General features: G+C 35.7%; 1 protein-coding gene across 3 annotated transcripts in view; it reads right to left on the bottom strand.

The window, feature by feature from the left end:
• SH2D4B (SH2 domain containing 4B) overlaps positions 1-22,936 on the bottom strand; it is a 98,739-nt gene that overhangs the window by 22,824 nt on the left and 52,979 nt on the right. For all 3 annotated transcript variants that reach the window (XM_021269759.4, XM_021269761.4, XM_021269760.4), the window contains exons 4-6: positions 18,851-18,995; positions 10,980-11,190; positions 7,296-7,423 (exon numbers count right to left, since the gene is read on the bottom strand). In XM_021269759.4, the coding sequence (XP_021125434.1) occupies positions 7,296-7,423; positions 10,980-11,190; positions 18,851-18,995 (484 nt within the window). The remainder of the gene's footprint in view (positions 1-7,295; positions 7,424-10,979; positions 11,191-18,850; positions 18,996-22,936) is intronic.

Below are 22,936 nucleotides of genomic sequence, written 5' to 3' on the forward strand. Positions count from 1 at the left end.
AAGCTTTAAGGATGCATGTTCATTTTATTAACAGTCAAATCTGAAACCTATGTACATTTGTGAGAATCTTCCAGATCACATCACTATGCTTAGGAGAAATCTTTCTACATTTTTTTTTTTTTAACTAAAAAATCATTAAAACTTTATTTGCTAAAAGGGATACAAATTTAAATCATGCTATACTTATTTTCCCATATTCAAATTAAAATAACAGTTCCAGCTAGACTTCTGCAAAGCAGTTTAATTGTGGTATTTCTGGTAAGTACTGAAGAAACTATACTTCTTTTTCCAGCTCAAAGAAAATTAAGTCAGCAATAATATTGATAACTATTTTTTCTTCTCACACGCTTGAGTAGATTTGAGAACTTTAAGCTAACATTGTTAATTACAGTGCATTCTAGCTGCTTGCAACATTCTTGACTATCGATTTAGTGTACTGTTCCTCAGGGGAAAAAGTTACCTTTAATCACTCAAAGTGAACCAGACACTGAAGCATTATTGAAAGTCAAACGAGAATAACATTTGGATAGTAAAAACTTCACACCCAATGAGTGTCAATATAATAACCATGTGCTGCTCTTGCAGTGATCCAGTTCTGGACATCCTCTGGGGTTTGCCCCAGTTCTCAGTCAAGCCACTGAAAAATGGCCACTAAATAGCCTCATTTCCTACATCCTGAATTAAGGTAAATGAGCAAGCAGCTAGGCTCACACTCACAGCAAGATGATCTCAGTTAGGCATTTGAAGCCACTGTGTTTGAAGTCACTGTGCTAATCTGTATAGCTGATTTTACCTCCTAAAGATTCACACATTTGTGATTTGTCAGTCCCTTTCACTGAAAGACATGGAGAAGAAAGAAGAATTGACCTTTCTGAAACTGAAGAAGGAAGAGAGGGAGCTGTCTTTCCCTTAACTTTCGCAGGGGAAGAGCAAATTTATATTCCCTGCTCTTCACCTGGTTCTGCCTCCATGCCAGCGTCACATTGAGAAAGTGCACATACAGGTTAGTTGCCAACAGACTCACAGAAATCTCTTTGCTTCATTTTCTTATCATCTCCTACTGTTTATTTCCTGTGGCGAGAGCACTTTAAGTGTCACAGTCTGCTCCTAACTGGATGATCTAGAGTTAAGACTAACCAGCAACATAATTTTGTGCAGGTGCATGCTTTCCCCCCTGACATGCCTACACACCATACCTGCTGATAAACTGTTTGAGAGAGCTGAGTTTGCTTAGCAGGAAAATAGCATTGCTTCAAAAGAGCTGTTGATCTAATAACTTGTAATCCTTTGCCTTAAGGCTGGATCAATAGGACTGTGGTTTCAGTACTCTGTGTAGTAAGACAGAAGGACCAGTAAGAAGGCCATCTGCTGGGAAACCAGTAAAAATTTCTGACCTTTAGTCTGTAACTGTTTGCTGTACTTTAAACAGAAAATACTGAATATAAAATAATATATACAGCTTGGTCTGGCATAAGCTGAAGAAGGTAAGCGGAGGCCTATAAAATTGAAAGTATTTAATTTTAACTCTGCAGGCAAAGTAACAAGGGCTTGCAGGCACAGCTGATAAACAGTTAGACTAATAATAAGCAGGATACCAGCAATTCTTCCAAGACTAACGAGGACAGGACACCTGTGCTGTGCTCGAAGAGGTGATGTGCCAGATCCAACATTTAAAGATATGCAGTATGAGCTGAGCATGTTGGGCTGGTAACAACTGACATCTACGTGCACTTTGTGTGGGGATAAAATAACTAACCAATTAAAACAGACAGGACTGACACTGAAAAGAGAAAACATGATCCAGTGTCTAAGAAACAGACTACAATGTATGCCAAAGGGAAGCACAGCTCAGATTCAGGGTGTTGGACAGATAAACAAGTCCTTCTGCATTCACTTTTGTCACCATAAATGGTCACTATAATTTCTTCCAGTCGTAGCATAAACCTTTGTAGACAGAAGGGCTTTTTACTTGAATCTAACCTTCCTTACGTTCTTAAAAATGCATGAGTTTTAGCCTTTATATATGTTTGTGTTTTTTTTTTCTCCCCAATAACTTCTTTTTTTCTAAATTTTTAATAAGTGATTCTTCATTTCCAAACACAAACGGCAGAAATTTCAGCTCAAAAAAACTCTCCTTTTTGTTTTATGTAATGAGATAAAGAAAGCCTGATTGAAGGAGCTATAGTAATAGAGAAAATGTACCCACTCACAGTCCAGTCCTATAAGGGGACACGAGACAGAACAGTAATGAAAACTACACGTAAATACACTAAGTTACCACTGTGGCCTACTAAATGAAATCATAATCGCTCACTATATCATGTTCTAATAGAAGCACGTGGAGAAGAAAATCTTTAAAAGTATTTTAAGTAAAGGTAACAACAAGTCTCTGAATTGTAAACCAATTTGATTTTTAATAGCAAAATATGTTTTCCTTAAGAGATCAGTATTTTCACCCTGAAGCAAGCTCTATGAAAAAGCTGCAGGATATTTTTCACAAATGCGAAGAATTCTCTGGCACAAGACTGAACTTTAAAGGACACGCATTCTTTTTTTTTTTTTCTCTTATACATATATATATATACACACACACACACACATGTATATATTAATCTTTGACTACCAGTGCACCAAGTAGGCACTGCACCTGACCAGTTTGCATCAATGAAACCATTAACACTTCAAATGTATCTGCACTCTTGTGGTCACTTATGCTTTATAACCTCTCATTTTTAGCATCTTTCTCTGTTTGGAGAAATTGCCTTCTTCTGTCTCATCTACATCTTTAGAATATGGCTTCCAGTTAACAAGTAGTCAAGAAGGACAATGTATTGAAAAAGAAAAAGAAAACTCATTTCACATTAGCAATTAGCCTATTTACATTAATTATTCATTTGCCTCATTCTACAATTTCCCTGCTGTTCTTTTGTGCTTCCTTTCTCCTTGCTGCATGCTACAGCTCACATTACATCACTTTAATACTTTGCTCCCTTCCAAGGGGAGCCATGAGTCTAAAACATTTATTCTGTTTGCTAATAAACAGCCTATGTAGACACTTTGGAACTGTAATGGCACTAGAAAAACAATTCCAAAGCCTTCAAAAGAACTGACAGACTAAAACTATCATTATGAGCTAAGTGGTGTGAATGGAGTATATGAAGACTCATCTTATTTCTCAGAAAACAGCAAAACATTTCTTATTTCTTAAGGAAGAAGCTGAGTACTCAATTGGATCTGATTAAGTAATTGAGTTTTGTCATACATTATGAGCGGACTTGAGTTGAGACATCAATAATCAAATACAGGAACCTGCCATAGGACCTAAACGCTTAGCTCCAAATACTCTTCTGTCTTTGAAAAACACTACAAGAAGGTGATTGATAGGGATCTGTTCAGCTACACCAATAGGCACTCTGTTGCTGCTGCTGCTTAAAGGCTCAAAATTAATAGATTTTTGGAAATACTGTTTTAAAGCCTTTATTGAGAGCATCTGATTTGCAGAACATTGTCACTATTTAAGCCTGACAGAGTTTCCTCTTGATAACAAATTTCTTCTTTTAGCTATGAAAAACTAAACCTTGATTCATAAAGATTTGCAACGATACTGTTATGCTGAAAACGGCCTTCCCTGGCTCCCCTGACCTCAGGGCTCACTCAGCTTCTGCTTCTCACAGAATTTTTCAGTCTTTCCTTCAACTTGCTCTGATCAGCTTCTTCACAGTTTGCCTCTCCCTTAGCTAGTAACTCCACTGCCAACCTGACTTCTTTTGAGAAAATAGTTCACCACAATATGAACTGCAATTACATTTTAAAGGTACGACCTTTAGGGCAGCTACATCATGTTTCTAGATCTGCGATATCAGCCTCTGAACTTTCCTTTCAACCTCAAGGCAAGCAGAGGTCAGATAGTCCTACAGTAGATGCTCAGCACACGTGCACAAAGCCACCTCACAGGCAACATATAAATTCCTCATTTTGTCATCTTGCATTATATTTACCATACATCTGAGAGATCCCACTCATGTTGTGAATAAATAACAACAGCAATCATAGAAAATTAGCTTCAAATGAAGCTGGGGAAATATTTAGAGATCAGCCCTTCCCCAGGCAAAAAGGAACAGTCTCCTATGTTCTGAATGGAAAATAACCAAATGCAGAATAGAATACATTACAGCAACATGTCTAACATACCTGAATTTTCAAAAATAACAGCTGACATAACAGTGGGAATGGGAAAAAATAACATGTTTAAACAAATTTCAAGCAGAAGAGCAAAGTTAAAGGACAAGGGAAAGACAGAGCAAACAAATCACAGAATCAGAGGCTATCCCAAGTTGGAAAGGACCCACAAGGATCACTGAGCTCCACCCAGGACCACCATAAAAAACAAACCATATACCTGAAAGCATTGTCTAAACACTTCTTGAACTCTGACAGGCTCAGTGCCATGACCCCTGCCCTGGGGAGCCTGTCCCACGCCCTCTTGGTGCAGAACCTTTTCTTAACACCCAGCCTGACCTTGCCCTGTCCCAGCCCCATGCCATTCCCTCAGGTCCTGTGACTGGTCATCAGAGTTCAGAGATCAGTACGTTGTAATATTATTAATATAACTGGAAATATTATTACCTGTTTCAGATACCAACATCTCTTTTTTATATCACAGAATGGTTGAAGACTTATGGGAGAAAGACATCTGTAGTTTTTTTTTGCCAAAAGGAATAGAAATCAAAGTGTCTAATGGCTACATTAAACTGAAAACTCCAGTTGTTTGCTAATGTGATAAGAGTATGGCAAAACATATGGGGAAGGGTAGTAATTTTGACTTTACTTGGCAGGAGCTGCACAGAGGTTTAAAAAGAAAATTCTAGTTCAAAGCTAAACCTGTTTGAAACAATGAGGCTGTCTCCCTTAATAGCCCTTTTAAAAGTCAGACCTCCCATCCTAAACCCCATATCATTTCCCTGTTTTTAAAGTGTACCAGCAATAGCAAAGCATGCTCTGAATTTGTATTTTTAAAGTTTCATTATCTTAATAAAACATGAGGATCCACTTGTAAGTTAGAATTCATCTGCCCATATTTGTCAATTAGTAGGTAAGATAGCAGAACATGATTATTAATTTCCTTATTATTACAATGATCAAAATTTAGACCAATTTTCTTGTTTTCATAGTGAAGCACTTGAAGGCATGCTTCTTTTCACCCCAAAATGTAGGCATCTATTAAATAATACAAAAGAAAGAGCTGGGTTTTGTACCAAAGATATAGGCACCAGTTACATCGTATCTCAATGACACCTGAACTGCTTGCTCTGATTCTTTTTTATTCTAGGAGCTGGAGATATAAATGGTACTGTGGTCACTGAGTGACTGCAAGCCACTTAAAGAAAATTTGTTGCTTGCCAATCCAACTGAAGTAAACATAGAATCATCATCTAATTTTATGATTTTTGAAGAGATTAAAAATGGTTTTGAGTTGTAAATCAAATTTATAATTAGATTTAAAAAGAACATCAAATTTTCATTACAAATTTTTTAAAAAAGTATTCTGTATTCCCACCAGAGCTGCAGAAGGCACAGCTAAAACAGCTAACCCAATAAACAGATACCAAAGCATTACTTGTGAAGATCTCTGCAAAGAAAACTACTGAGCTTTGTACTGGAGATCTATCTTAATTATCTTTGTCAGCCTTCTTGAGTGGGAGGAGGACAAATGAGATACTTTGCTCACTTTTATAAATGTCAGTGGATAGTCACTGTATCTAAGATATGAACTAAAGGGACTAAAGAATGATTATGAATTCCTCCATTGTTGTAGTGATTCAGAGATTACCCCAAAAGTCACTTAAGTTGGTAAAAAGACTTCACAGGCATTAGCTTAAGACCAGATGCCTTCTTAATTAAAGGCATGAATATATTCATAACTATTCATTTTGGTTTATATGGATGTGAGTTCCCACAAGCAGGGAAAATATTTACCATTGGATCACACAGAAAGATCATAGAGAAGGTGGTAGAAAATCCTTCTGAATAATGTCCACAGATGAAATTTTAATCAGCTTATCTCTCAGAAGGAAGCCACACCAAATATCTTTTGTAAGACAGCAAAAAGCAAACAAACAAAACAACAACAAAACCACCACCTGTCTTTATCATTGTTCATAAGCAACGGAAGAATGTTCCATTTGCAGGGGAGGTGTGACTGAGGTCAGTATTTTTGACTAACTAGGCCCATTAAAATTGCAGTCTTCTAAGACATAAGGACTGGTACATCATAAAATGAAATCTGAAATCCATTGAAGACTAAACTTGTTCAGAAACCTTTCTTGCCTGGTTAAGTTCAGAAATTCCACACGTCTTGATCATATGCTCACAGAATCATGAAAATAGAATCGAGGTCAGTTTAGTTATTTGAACAATAAAATAACAGATTCATTAAAAGCAGCTGTGATTTAACACTGGGATTTAGCTTTAAAATCCTTTCAGTCCCTCAATTATGTCAGTCTTTCAATCATTCCACCTTAACGGCCAGAATTATTATTTTTTTCATATTTAAGTATAACAAATATAAAGTGCCTATGAAAACAAGAATGTCTTACCTGTGAATTTGACACAAAAGATTCAGCTGCATAGCAAATGCTATACAGACCAAAAACTCCAGAGAATCTAGGAACTCCAGCAGATATGATGCCAGCTTATTGATTTGAGCAGGAATTCTTTTCCCCATTTTATGAAAACTGCCTAAAATATAAACTTCCAATCCGTTCTAAGAAAAAATAAGACCTTTCAATGCTTTTTGTTTGCAAAATAAATATATATTTAAAAAAAAAAAAAAAAAGCTACCTTGGTTTACAAAGTACAATGAGGGTTAGACACGAGTTCGAGACATTCTTGCAAATCAGATAAAGCAAAAAAGTATCAGGCATCCATCAGTCATCCACCCAAAATATAACTCTTTGTATATATAACTGGTATTTGCCAGTTTGTCATTTTTAGAGTCCTTCCCACCCTATAATGGTCTCATTCCTTTTTCTTGGCTTGCTATATTACAGCAAGTATATTTTTATCAAAATATTCCTGTAAAACGTGTTATTTGAGCCATAAATTAATCAACTTAACCAGGAAAAGAAAACAGGAAATCATATGCTAATAATAGGAATGAGGCAAAAATGTTTAACAGACGCCAGGCTTCACAATGTCAATAGACATTCCTTTCTGTGATAAAAGCTGGCAAGCTTTACATCCTGAATGTATGCTCACAGCTCTGTTATTTGAGAAAGTAAGGATCAGCGTATTACCATGAAACCATTGAGCAATCCTGTTGGTGTTCCTCTCAAAGCCAGCACGTCGAGGGACCTGCTCTTCTTTGAACCAACGAATAATGACTTCTCGAGAAAAGGGTCTAGATGGGCGCTCCCAGATGTTACTACATATAAAGACAAATAAGTAAACAGCCATATAAAGAATTAATAGTGTAAGAAAGCAAGGGACAATATAAATATTAATCTATTTCACATGTATTTTTAAATACACGTATAAAAACACAGGATGTTCAGTATAATTGATGTTCAGTATAATTGATGCTCACTCAACAATTTTAACCTTTTTTGATTTGTTAAAATTCTTTTGAGTTTTTAGGAAAATCAGAATATTTTGCAATGGAACTGTAAACCTTTTCTTAAGCAAATAACTAAGTGAAAAACAATTCGCCAGAAAACATCCAATGAATATTTCAGCCAGCTTTCCTATTCAACCTTATTTTTATTCCAATTTACATATCAACAAGGAGTTTTGTTTTGTTTTGTTTGTGTTTTTTTTTTGTTTGTTTTGTTTTGTTTTTCTGCTTAAAGTACACTCCTTTGTGCTGGCAAGAATTTCTAAATCAGAAACATCTGTAATAGGTTCTGTACCTAAAACATTAAGCCTGATAGAGGGAATGTTTGGTTTAAGCTCTTATGTCATCTTTGCATTCTCTTTGCCAGCCTCCCTTACTACTTTCTAAGCACTTTATATTATGTTAGGTAGTAAAAGACAAGTCAGGTAAAATATGAGTAAAGTGCATCATGCTACCTCAAATAAAGACTAAGAGCACATCTATAATATCAAATTGAAATGTGACTACATCCCAATTAAACATAGTCTCATGGCAACAGTAATAAACAGTAATAAAAGGGAGGTTTTATAATGGACTTCTGTAAAGTTTGAAATCCCATAGAGGTTTCTGGGTGCTCATACTCTTACCACAAATTACCAAATCTTCATCGCTGTTTCTAAGGCAAAGGTATGGCTAGAGTGGGTATGTCTACTTGTATGATAATTTCACTTTCATTCGACAAGACAGACATAGTTTTCACAGGAACCAGTACAGTAGCTGGATACATATTTCTTGCTTCCTACTCCACTTGCCACAGAGCTGCCACATGATGTTGGTGTTTCCAGACAATGTAATGAAGAACTAGTACTAAAATCAGGATGTCAGCTCGAAAGGCACTGAACAGCATTAAACTAATTTGTGAGATAATCAAGAACCCTCAAAAACAATCAAAGTTCATCAATTCTTGACAGCAAAATTCCCTTAAGAAAGGATTAAAGCAAAAAGATATCTGCTTGATGATCTGAAACCGAGCCCTTTCAGCTTGTCTTACTAAAAGCAGTGATCAAGTTTGTTGAAATCCATTGATGAAGCCCGCAGTGAAAGTAACACTTACTGCTAAATTACACAAACATGGAAATAGATCTGACCAGTATTCATTATAGAATTTGAAGACACAAACATATGAATAACGGGAGAAAGTGAAGATTCAGCTATAGATATGCACTTACACAAACAAAAACCCTACATATGCTTCTCATTTCTGCATTTTAATATCTTTCTTCTAAAAAGATACACAAACCCCTTTGAATTCCAGGGCCCTACAATCCATTTCCATTCCTCAGCTCATTTCTCTATTATTCTGTTTAATTTGGAAAGACCTATCCAACTGATCATTTTTTCTGCCCTAGACCAAATATCAAAATTACCATCCATCATTTTCTATGCTGCTGCTGTGGTCAAGCACGTCCAGACAGACAAGCAGAGAGAAAAACAGCCACAAAACTAAACTAAACTAAAATGAAAAAATATATCTATATAAATAAATAAATAAATAATGATTTTTAAAAAGTGAGTGAGCAGGCCAAATAGAGAACCATTGTGAAGAGAACACTCAAAAGAACAAGGGAGAGTAGGAAGAAATGGAATGAAATATTTCTGAACTACATAAAAAAATCACAAGAAATTGAGAACTCAAGCAAAAATAAAATAATATTATTTTGATGTGACTTTTAAAAGAAAATGCAGGACAAGGTAAAAATTACAGGAACTATGCTTCACACTGAAAAACTAGAGATATAGCCCTGAACCTGCATTCCCTAGAGGCTAAACGTCTGCCTCACACCAGTGGTAAATAGCAACATCTCCTCCTTGACTTCCCAGGCTACTGGCAAAGGAAAATTTTAGATACCCACTTTCTCTTGGAATAAAATCATAGAATCATCTAGGTTGGAAGTTATCTTCAAGATCATCAAGTCCAACCATCAACCTGAACTCCAGAGTCCCAACAGCCAATATTTGCAAATGTAGCATATTTACGCTCACATTGAAAATATTTACATATTGGAATTGTTTGATATAGGCTTCATCACACTAGCAATAGGTGTGAGAAGGTGAATTATATGAATTTATTTGTATGCAGTATCACAGCACATGTTTAAAGCATAGCTTATAATAGATGAACAACATAGAACACGAACTGGATAATGATCAGAACGTTCTCCATATTTATTTTTTTTTCAAACCCTTTTTCAAAAATTCTATTGTAAGTAACCTCACTTCAGAAGTTCTGAACTTCTGGTTAAAAGATTATTTTTTTTAAAAAAAAAAAAAGTCTCTCTCTTTTAAAAGGATAAAAAAAAAAGTTAAAGTCTTTTTTTTTTAAAAAAAAAAAAAAAACAAAAACATTTTACTAGCGTTTATATTACTCCATTTCAAAGAAAACTTTTATTTAAGTAGTTTGGAAAAATAACTAGAGCATTCATTTGACAAGTTGATTTGATGGTAATATTAGATATCCTGTTCTCTTTCAGACAGTGAAATTTTGATTCCTTCTCAAACTGGGAGTTTTGGCTGCTATTATCGGAAATTCTGTGTTTCAACACAATACAGCAAAGAACTTATTTGTCAGAACAGAACAGATTTCCAAACGAGAAGGGATTTGTTCTCTCTGGTGGTGACTGGTAAAGAAAAACTTGATTTAATGGCACTCTTTCCTTTACGAGTTTGGATATTTGTTGTTGGGATTATTTTAGCATTTAATGCTAAAACATCCTGACAGTGTTCACGTTGTCGTTATCACCACATGAAGCCAAATTAATGGTATAAGTTATAACCAGGAAAACAGTGACTTTCTAGCACCCATCTGCCAGTTTGTGTCTTTTTCCTCTTCCACAATTCATGGCATTCACAAATAGCCAGATGAAACATTAATAAACAGAAAAGAAAATAAAGACACTTGATTTTGCCTAAAGAAAACTTAAATCCCCTGAAACTTGGGAGCATGACAGCTCTTTGTAAAATGTTCCAAAGATCCATGAAGTGGCGGGCAGTTTTAGGCCTGAGGTTTAAGACCTACCTAAGAATTTGTCCATTTGCCTTTCTCCATATCACAACCTTGCATACTGATCTAATACTAACTTCTGAAGGACCCATTGCTGTCTTTGTGGACTCTTAAAAAAAAAATTGTCTGAAAAATAAATGTCATTTAGTTTACATTAAGTGTGCAGTCTGTTTCCACTTTTTTACAAAATATTCTTGTTGTGGTCTTTATGAAACAGCAAGACTGTGAGAATATATAAAAACGGAAGAGCTCGTTGAAATGGTGGGGATTGAAGAGGGAGCAGTTTAATAGAAACTGTATCTCAAAGTCACTCTTGTACAAACTAACCTGGATGCTGCAGAGAGAGACTGCAAAGGACTTGCACTGTTGCAGTTCAGTTTTGTCTCCTGTTCATTATTCAGGCTTGTTCCCTGGAACAAATTACTCAGACCAGCCACTATTCCCTTCTGGATGGCTCGCAAGGATTGCCGTCGGTATTCATCCCGTGCCCTGCGTGCTTTGTGGCTCCTTTCCTCATCTGCGGCTTTGGAGCGACGCACTGGGTGGAATGAATGGGAAGGGTTGGAAGGAGAGACTTTAGAAATACTAACAGCCATTTACCCTTTTCCTTATTAAACAACCTACTACATTTATTCTTCACACTCCTTGATTTTAAGAACATTCCTATTATAATGCAGTATCAAAGAGATAACGAAATAACCTTCCTGATGCTTCAAATACAGGCCCACCACTAGAAGGATGCCAGACTTGAGCTACCAATGACCTGATCACTGCTGGCAATAACTAATCCTCCACGTTACGATTACATCTGACACTTGCATTGGGTGCAATAAGAGAAATTTTGCTGCAGGACATCTTTTCGACTGGTGGTACATCAAGTTTTACATTTCAACAGAGAATATTAACTATCACTTGATTTTTAAGTCTGTGCTTAACAGAATTCATTGCAGCTATGCACATAACTTGAATTGCAGGAGGTTCTTCCAAAACACACAATTACCTAACATTTAGGTTGCACTTTTTGTTGTTAATGCTGCTTTCTTTCTGAAGGCAGATGCTATCTGCATTAAATTATTTAAAATCATAGAAGTCTCCATCTTGAAAACTCCAGTCTAAAAATGGCTGCAGTAACAACAGAGAAATAAATAGCCACTGTAAAGGGCATGCTGATGCTAAGGATGGGATTGTCTCCCACTTCAGTCTCTGAGATTGGATATAAAAAAACAGAATCTGTTTTGGCAGATTTAATACACACCTGTCAATGGCACCGACCAGGGATACATAAGTAAATCAAACTAATTTCCATAAACTGAAATGATGGAACTGCAACTCTGGCCATTGCAGGTCAGACATCTATCACTAAAGCTTCTTTATTTTAAAAATAGTGTACTAACAATCCTGTTGTCAAAATGGTGTGACTTAAATGTACCAAGAATCGTACTGCAAATATTTGTCATCTATCAGCTCTTTCCTGGTGCCTCAAGCTCCATTTTGATGATTTTTTGAGACACAAATAACTTCAGGCAGGCAAATTATTCCAGTGCAAAACAAATCTTTAACATGCAGTGAAGCAAATATTAAAGCAGCAAGCTATTGCCTCCAGTAGCAATTATCAATCCTGCCATGACTATCCTGGCTTAGATCATACCCAATTCATAAAGTGCACATGCTATTTCTTACTTTACTGTGATTGTACCTGTGACCAGGAATACATGATATAATACCAGACAGATGCATTTCATTAGGTTGTCTGCACGCCTCTGGTTTACACTCCTGAATTAAAGCAAGCACAAGTACAAATGGATCTGTCTGAATTATGAAAAGGTCTAATGGAATCAAGAAATAAAAGTGCTTAACAGAAAATGAAACAAAATAAAACCCTCTGGGTATATGAAGGATTGAAAGGAGACCTTAAAGTTTAGCTATATAATCTTATTATAAGTAGAAAGGTATACAGGGCTAAAAACTAATCAAGAGAGCATAATAAATGAGTCATAGACGTTTTCTATGTACACAACTGGCAGAATTTCAGTTTCACTTAACTACACACCCTGCACTTTTAGCCAAATGCAGTAACAAACAGCCATACTGTACAGAAAACTGAGTAATAGGTTTCACTATTTATCTTCCAGGTCATTATTTTTAAGGGTACATAATCTTATCTAAATATGCTACTTCAATAGGTCAAGTGTACTAGGTACAACATTTCTGTGATTTATCCTTTGTAGAGCCACTGAGTAATGACTGCTTTAAACACGGACTTTGTGTCTGCAATAATGTGAGAGACAGCAAGGAAGATGAGTACAATGCTGCATGGTGAGACATTTAGAAACCAGTCATTGTTTGTTACAATTGCAGTATACAGATCGAGGGCAGACTGCCTGGAGCTTTTGGGGATTCTTTTCTACTGATGTACAGGCTGATTGGTAAGGAAAAAGGCATGGTGTCTTCATGCCCCAGTTTCCTCAGCAATAGATACTTTTTTCAGTAGACATTTCTTCTGTCTTTTCACTGCCTAACGAATCTAAACCATCAGAAGCCTGTGACCTGGACTAAATTTTCCCAACCAGTAACAAATTTTAATATTTCTTATCTCAAAATTGTGGGAAGAGCTAACAGTTTGCAACTGTCAAATACTAACATCTGACATCCAATGTTCCCTATCCCTACACATATAGATGTATGCATATTTCTATATATGTATATAAATGTATATGCATATGTATCTATACATATATATATATATACAGGGATAGAGAAAGCTGCACATCAGATATCTATGTATAAACGTATTCTTATACACACACACACATATATATACATGCATACATAATGTAAGCATCTCTTTCACATGAGGAAGAATTTTTACTAACGTTTTCCAGCTGAAGTGTCTGAACATCATGGTCCACAGGGATGCATAGGGTCTCTTAATCCATTTTTAAATTATTGACTGGCTGTCAAAAGACACTTTTACAGTAAATTTACTTTTGGCATGACCCCTGTGCAAAGCATCAAAGTCAATAATCATTTTTATCCGTGAGGAGACTGGATATTTGAATATCTCCTGTTCTCGAAAATCTCTGAATCACTGCTATAGGTCCTTCTATCTAGCATCAAGAATTACTACAAATATATATACACACACACACACACACACACACACACAATTTATATTATATTCCTCTTCTTTTTATATTACAGAATAATGCCAAGACAGTCAAGTCTGGGAAATTAGGAATTTGATTTGTCAAGCTTGCACAGGAAATCCATAGTTCAGCCAGGTCCCCTGAGTCCATCTCCACTACCAGTTTTCTTTTTGGAAGTTGGTCGTACCAAGAAGAGGTACATCCTCCTTCAGCTCAGGTACAATTCAGCCCACTTCTTGTGTGATGGCACTATCTTGTGTAGAAATGCTAGATATCTGCTAGATACCGATATGATCATAGTTGCAGTAGGCTAAAAAATGGGTTAATGAACCCTCCCAGAAAACTGATAAAAAGACAGAGACCTCTGGCATGATTACATTGTTATCGTTACTAGAAATAACTAGCTTAGAGCAGGTTTGGATGCTTCTACATGATCTGCAGTGTGAACATACTCTAACAACACAGAAGAAACCACAAGGCTTGTGCATGCAATAGCTCTCATGATCTCACAGGTCTTAATTTGAGTTTGCTTGAGCACTTTATGAAAACCTATAATTTCTCTGTGCTAATCTAAATGATCTTTCGAGTGAAAATGCAACACCTTTTATATTTTCAGTTAGGATTTGGAAATCCCTATTTACAATCCTGGCAAGGTTCTAATACAAAGTCATTTGATAGAGATGAAGATTAATTTCTCCTGTGCTGGGGCTGAACTTGAATCACATCGTTAGTGAAAGACTAGGCATTCTCCATTTTCTCTAATATTTTGTGATTTTGAAGGGGTGTGAATTACAGTCAGAGCTATGCAAAAGGAAAAAAAAGTGGCCATGAACGTGTATCCTTTTTTAAAATATTTGGTTTAATTTTACCTTCATTAATAATTCTTGAAAGCTTTTTTATGAATAATTAGAAATGACTACTTAAAAATAAAATTCAACTTTCAGATTTTCTGAGTGCACATACGAATCACATGGTATTTTTCTGCTTCTTAATTGAAAAAAATTCCCACAAATATTCTCTAATGTGGTTCCAGTTCAGCAATCTTTATCTAAAAGCATGTGAATAATTCCATCCCTATTCAACAATGCACTCTGAGACCTACTGAAGTTCAAAGAGCAAATACTTAAGGTTGAGCACTTGCTTACTTAACTGTACAGCTGAACAGGGAACTATTCACTTTAAAATTCAGCATTGCATCAAATGCTCCTGCCAGTAAACTCACTAGAATTTCTGTGGAAGGCAAGTACCAAAAGAACATAAATTCCTTTAAAACTCAGACCAAAAAAAGTTCATAAGAATAGTTTGTAGAAAAACGTAATGATGGCCATAAAAGGTCAGACTGGTATCCTGTTTCCAAGACCAAAAGTGGGTGCTTCAGAAAAGGTATAAGAATAGAGCAAGTCACTCAATCATGTTTGCATTTTTACTGGCATAATGTCTGTCTGGAAGTAAGTGCAGCTGGTCAGACAGTATCCAAGCAATTCATTACTTGTTACAGTTTGCAGGAGGTTGGGAGTATACTAACAGTATGCCTTTTGAACTATTCAATCAGATGAATACTTATGCTACAAGTTTTCCTATAATGTTTTATAAATCCCTTTTCTACTGTCACGCAATAGAGAGTCACACTCAGAGACTCTGGCTTCAGGTATTATTTATTGAATACTCTAGAAACACACAAAATGGAACAGCCTGAGAAAGGTTCAAAACTAAATCAGAATATATACATGACTCCATCCAAGTTTAGCCTCAGTTCTCACTTCTCAGTTTCACAGAATAGGAGCTTTGAACAGAGGATTTTTTTGAATCAGCCTTTTCTACTATTCATCTCCTCATTTGTCAACCTATATACTTCCTCCATATATTAACTTGCAACTGCCCTCTAAAACACCCCAACATATATCTACTTCATGAAATCAGTGTGTAATTGTTCCTACACCACCATTATTTCCTTGTAGCACTTTCTCAAGTTATTCCACGCTTGTCATTTAGTATATTAAAAAGCACTGAAATTATGTATTTCAATTAACACAGTAGTTCTATGGGCTTTTATTGTTATTTGGCACAATCAGGCAAACCGCAGAAGCAAACTGAACAGAACAACAGAAACTAATATTAGCAACACTTTGCTTATTGCCTTAGCAATAAACAGCTAAAGGATAATGAGATGAGGAGAGATGAATCCTCATCACATTCTAAATTGCATCTACTAAATAAATTAGTAGTGTCATCAATATCATTGCAACATTTGCTCTCCACAATAGCTGCTCTAGCATGGCTGCTCGTCTTCAGTACTGACCCCAGCACTGTTGAATATGAAGGGCTGACTTCAAGGAGATAAGACACAAAGGAGCCTGGCCTTGTTCCTAATGGGCAATATGGTCTATCGCAGGTGTTTAGGAGACAAAAGATGTTAATATTACATCCGCTTAGACCTCTCTTATGTATTCCTACATTTATTTATTGCTTAGAAAAGATGACAAATGGACAGCTTTGCTTATCTTGACTAAATTGCCTCTCAGTGTCTCAAAGGAATTTATGAAGACAAAATGAAAGGATTGACACAGAAAGGGGAAAAATATCCCTGGAACTGAATTTAAAAGTGAAAAGTGTGGTGAACCTGAGATACTAGCTCATTCCTCAGCAGTTTAAGATGTTTATATGTCCAGATATTTGTTGTTACCTGTCTGCTGGAGGTTCTGTTTTTTAAGCAAAGTTAGAGAAACAAAAGATGCGAACATTCCTCAGGAAGCTCAGTGTAGACTGATGGCAGACTCTAAACCAGTGCAGGAACTGGTTTCAGCTAAGGCACTAAACACTGCATCTTCATATCTTAAACTGTCACAGCCATCTGCTAATGGAAGGCAGTTCTAAGCCCTCAAACCAACTGGGATAAATTGAGACACTGAGATAAGCATAAGAGGATAAACAAGGACATGATACACTCTAGTCATTAGTCTGCAGTTAGTTTAATGCTAAATCAATTCCTGATAACAGCATAAACTCTGACAGCGCAGAATTTATAGTAGGCTGCAAGACTCAACCAGCTAGATGGTGCTGACCTTTTGTTTTGCCACGGCAGCACTATTATTGTTGACCACGCTAGGTATCAAAAGTGCACGAGCTTCAATCAGTCATCCTTTTGACCACAACCACACATCAATATAAGTAGTGAAGTATAGAGACTGAGGGTGACAAAGGATGGACCGATAATTTAGAAGTCCTTCAAAGCATAGAGAATGCTCCAAACAAAGCTTACACATGAAAAAATACTGGTTGTAGATATCGGTCAGCATACGATGCAGTTGAAAGTGTTCTAACTGACATGGACTGCCATTACAGAAATCATGCTCAAAGCATTTCATAGCTTGTTCCTTTTCTTTCTGCCTCTTCCTAAAATTTCTCTATTGTATTTCTGGTGTCTGTCCCTCCACAACCTGCTTTCCTTGACTAAATCGAAACAACAGTTTCAAAACCTGAGTTACCTCTTTAATGCATAAAAGTAAAATAATTGCAATAGTAAGAAAATTATATCTATTTTTAGTGAAGTTTATAGTATTTTATTTTGTTGCCAATGTCAGTATAAAAATCGGCTGGATTTTTTCTTTATAACATAGTTGTAAATGTATTTTCTTTCCTTATCTACCATCAAAGAAGTCCTAAAGTACACAATACCATCCTGTATGCTAGGTTGCCAGCTGATGCTAATTTGAAAAGACCTCAAAGACTATTTTTGACCTAACTTACGCTGCTGTTAAATGCTCAGAATATAAAAAGCATCACTTTTCCTTTCAGAATAAGCACATACACCTGGATTTAGATAATTCTCCAGAGAACAATTACATTTTCCTTATTGACAGTGGTACCATGCAGAGGTTTTATTGATCAAAAATGGGCATACCATGCTACCACCTTGGGAAATGGCACCAGTACATCTTATATAAATTTAATTAATTTTGTACAGAATGATTAGTTGCTACACCAATCCCAGGTAATAGGATTTCAGAAACTAGTCTTTGGGAACTCCTGAATGAGCAGTAAAACCATTATATTAACTCATCACATATTTTGAAACATTACTTTTACTTCTGTCAGGAAATAAGTTACACTACGGCAATATTTTTCCTACTTCATGAGGTATTTCATGCAACACACATACTGTCAGCTTTCTAAAGCTCTGTTTTCAGTATTAGTTGATTAAACTCTAATATCCCCTAAATAAAGCTAAAACTTTCCAAACATCACATTTTCTTTTTCTGCAAAGTAATCAAATAACTTTAGCTGTGGGAAACAAAAATATTCTCCCCCCAACAAAAATACTCAATTATACAATAGACTTCAGATAATTATTAAGTATGACTTATTACCAGGATGTGGACTTTTCCTTTTTTGCAGTCTGTATACAAACAGAGTCATATAGTTGTTCTGTTCCTTGCAGGTTTTTAAAAAAACACTAATATATTTTTAAATAGATCCTGATGATGATATCAATAAAGAATTTCAGGGTGACTAAAAAGAAACAGGATCTCCATACACTGAGAACATCATCATAAGGATTTTTTCCAGGGCAACAATCTAAGTGTTATTTACTGTAATCCTTCAAAATGAAGTGAGTTTCAGTGCTGAAATCATAGCTTGACCCCATCACCATATGGAAGGAATTAAAATACAGATGAAGACAGATTTTACCTCTTCAGAGATAGTTGAGGACAAGCTGTTCAAATAAGTGTGTCCAGAATTATTATTACTAAGCCAAAATTACATTAGACAAAAAATAATGATCTCAGTCACTGTTATGGGTATGTTACATTTTTTTCCAAGGCATTGACATAGATTCTTATTCAGAAAGAAATGTGAAATTGGTAAACTCATAGCAATTTTCATTTGTAAGTGCGTGTTGGTGATCTCCTGCAAAATAATACAGCATTTTGCATTGCTCTAGGTATAAGAGATCTTTCACAACACTTCTTTCCACTCTAAAAACAAACAGAAGCAGACTTTTAGAAGTAACTTTTAGAAATACACAAATCCTGTGAAGGTTATTTTACTCACACTGTTCTTCCCACTCCTGGTCATCGTCACTGTGTTGACTGTGCTGCTGAGCTTGCTTGAGGCTCAGATACAGCTCTTTTGCTCGGATTTCCTCCTGCTGCCTTATTTGTTCTTCACCCTTTTGTCTTTCCTCTTCTTCTCTTTTCTAAGCAAAATGAAGTAAAACAGAGGTGGCTAAAGAGGAAGAATGTGCCAAAAGTTAGGACACTGATTCAGTTGTTTCCTACCAAAGTAGCTATGTTACCTCGACAAATCCTTATTTCTTTTGACTTAGGGTTTCTCACCTGTCACAAATAGGCGTAATAGAAACTTTTTACCTCTTACGGAATTACTGAGAAAAACGTGTGTCACAACATCCTTACGTTGTGAGATGCACAAATATCACAGCAATAAGGAATATCTAAGTACCTAAGACCTGAAATGTATAAGGAAAACGTGTTTCATTACATGGCATCAGAGCCTGTGCTCTCCTACAATTCGTAAGTAGTGCTTGTTTTCAGTCCACATGTACTCCCACTGTAGGCATCACTCTCAGTGTAGAGCTATGTACATCTTCTACAGGATCTTACAATTCAGAAGCTGATGTACTGATGTTCTCAGTTTAGCAACTGTCACCGCGTGTCATCAATACTAACACAGAGAGTAACATTCTCCAAATATCAAGACCATTACATTCTGGAAGAAACTCCAGATCCTTCAGAACACACCAATCAACTAAAAGTAACATACACATAATTTCCCTTGCAAGAAGATCTTAAAGGAGATGGAAATGTGACAGAGTACCTCTACAGCTGCCCTTCCAGATACATCAATAATTCTTAGTTAGTGCAGCAATAGGAATCCACATCTGTGTTTTTTTCTTTGTTTGTTTTTATCAATTTTCCCAATTTCGTTGTTCAACTGATCTCTAAAGACAACAAAATTGAACTTCATGCTGTGCACAAAATTATTTCAATAAGAATGGGGCTCTTTAATTAAATTTATAATGGAAACACTACCTTTTGGGTAACAAACTTATGAATAAGAAGTTAAAAAAAATATATGTCTTCCTTAAACAACATTTGTTTGTTAAAGGACAGAAGTGGAACTTCATAAGATCTTTGCTTTTTCCTAATTTTGTTTCTTTTGGGTGGGATTTTAATGCTTTATTGCAATAGGACCCAATAGGACCAGCAATAGTTCAACACAAAGAATGGACAAACAAACAAACAGGATTACTTTAAATTGGAAAACAACTTTCTCAAATCCACCAACTTTCATTGATGTATTTCAGCTAACAGTTCTTAAGTACAGACTTTGCACCAGTAATTTCTTTTTATTAAGGCATTGTGTGATGTAAACTCTGAAAATTGTGTTCAGATGAGATTGTTCCTTCTTTCAAAGCGGAATCAGACACATTTAGCTTCCTTCACTTGTGCCCAGCAAACTTTGTGGAAGGGCATACTTTCTAATTTTGTAAATAAATGTGGTATGTTGGATATCTTCATAGTTTTCATCACAGCATAACCCTAACAATCCATTGCCTATTTAACAAGTACTACAACTACAAGTGGAGAGACTTTTAATATGGAGCTTAAAACTGACTTCTAGTATGCTCTAAACTCACACTTTATGCGTTCAGAAGATGCACAACTGAGCTTTCATGATGTTGCCAATAATGCTGTGAAAAGTGTCCTTGACACCTATTTTCCACATGTGGGTTCTTCCTGTTCAATGTTTGAAGATGCTACTTACATGAAAGTTCAAACTATGTGAATTGTAACAAAAATTTCAGCTTCATTTTAGGCTGAAAGGGCCTGAACTACTCCAAAAGCTATATTAATTCAGTAAAGGTATATATGGATTAACACTTTACTCCAGTAAATACATTTTGTTTTATAATATATTGGAAAAGTACTCCTTTGAAGTTTGTCTGTCCTATCTTAACTCCTGCAGTAGACAAATAGGAAAAGTGACCTCAATATAGTAATATTAATGTCCAAACAATGTTGGTGTTTAACACCTATAAGAGTGACCAGCGTACATGTTTTTCCAGTGGTGAAACTGATGTCTGGAATACCTGTCTGGGAAACAAGAAACTTTATACCCACCATTGTGAAATAAAAGGTTTTTTGCTTTTTTTAACCCCTAATTCTCTCCAGCTCTGCAAAAGTTATATGTTGCTGTCAACTGGGAACCTGGAGTTAAAAGAAGACAATTCTATTTTTTTCAGAAGACAGCTTTTCAAAGCAAACAATATTGTTTATATCTGTGACCCCTGAAAACTCAATGATAGCCTGATACAACGGATGGAATCAAGACTGTTTGGCTGTTCTGGTCAGGAATCACGATGGCATGGTTAAGGAAGAATGACACATTATATTTGCATGAATATGGAAGTAACAACATAAATCTAACTGTGAATAAACAAGGACAGGTGCCTTGAGTTTCACAGGGGTGGTTTACTTCTGAATAGTCAGCCAGCTGACACAGCTCTAAATGCGTTTGTCCATTGACAATTCAAAAAGACTGAAAAGTAGCAAGCTATTAAGCAGTGACAATCAAACATCATCTTCAGAGTGGGAAAATAGAACAAATACAAATCTACACCCTTCTACACCCTAGAGTTCAACGATTTTTCCATTTCCTTAAGTAACATAAATCAACATTTCTCCATTAGGCTCTGCTGAACGCCACCAGTTTATGCCAGAGGATGTCTCTTTGATTCTACTAAAGCAAATCAAAATACCTGAAATATTGAGTATTAGTAGTGATGTACCTGTGTAGTCAATAATAGCTTTATAACACATATGATGAACAATAACTTAGGCTGCTCTTATTATTTCTGCAAAAGAAAAGCCTGAAATTGTTCTTCAGTCCATTTTTCATATTTTAATGCTAGAATCTTTGATTGTTTCTAACATTATCCTCCCATTGTTATCTCCTGAGTCGTGAAAAGATTAGTTGAGTGGACAATTCATTATTTTTAAATTGCCAATGCTTCTAGGAAGCACTGATTTCAAAGCCCAGAAGCTTCTTCAGAATAAAAATAAATAAACTCTCTTTGTATATACCTCATAGAATTAAGGTTTTCATATTTCAGTTGCTAGTAAATGTTTTCAAGCCCTTCTTGGAAAAAGCAATCAATTCTTTATTCTTATGAGGAAAATATTTATTCACCAAGCTTCAGTGCTTAAAAAAAAAAACACAAATCCAGTACATATAGGCTGTCCTTTCAGGAAGGCAGACCAACAAAGAGGTAATTCTGGGTTATCAGAATGTTTTCTATTCAACATCTCACACCAGATGTACCAGAAAGTACCAGAAAGTAAACTAAATACGAAAACAAAACAAAATAAATAAAAACAAAACCAAAATAAACAAACCAATCCACAGCATTTTCCCTGAATCACATGAGATTTGTCACAAGTTGTTGTTTTTTTTTTTAATGCAGCTGCTGTTGAATAATTTGTAATATAAAGATGAGAATACCTAAAAAAACAGAATTCAGTCAGTTTGAGTTCTTGACAAAAAGTAATAGCGCCTAAGAAAGCTGTACTTTTTTCTTTTTTTTAGTGAGAATAAGGATCTTCAAGTCAAAGAAACAGCAAAAAGAATAATAATAATTAAAAAAAATTCAACACTGCCACTTGACTCTGAATTCATGAAAGTTTTTGTATCATTTTCCTTTTTATAGGAATCTAAATTGTAAATAATATTTATTCGCATTAGCTCATGAATGCATATGTAAGTATGTTTTGCAACCCCTAATGGTGAGGAGAAATGATACTTCTTAGCATGACATAGGAAAGAAAACTAATCCTTTGGATAAGTAGGAATAACAAGTGTACATTATTATTTAAAACGATCAATAATTGAACTTTCCACATATACTCCACTGGAAAAACAACAGCACCCAGTTTATCTGCTTTTCCCTGTGAACCCTATCCTGCCCATAAGAGCTGAAAGAAAAGAGCTAGAATAATCTACAATCACCTCCTGCCTGACAGTTGAGAGTGACTATTATACTGTGGGCCCTGACCCTCCCAGCTCTTCCAGAATAATTAGGAAGGTGACAATTCAGTACATGGTTGCAAATTGCCAAGA

Source organism: Anas platyrhynchos, chromosome 6, assembly GCF_047663525.1.
Source record: "Anas platyrhynchos isolate ZD024472 breed Pekin duck chromosome 6, IASCAAS_PekinDuck_T2T, whole genome shotgun sequence".
Classification (NCBI taxonomy): Eukaryota; Metazoa; Chordata; class Aves; order Anseriformes; family Anatidae; genus Anas; species Anas platyrhynchos.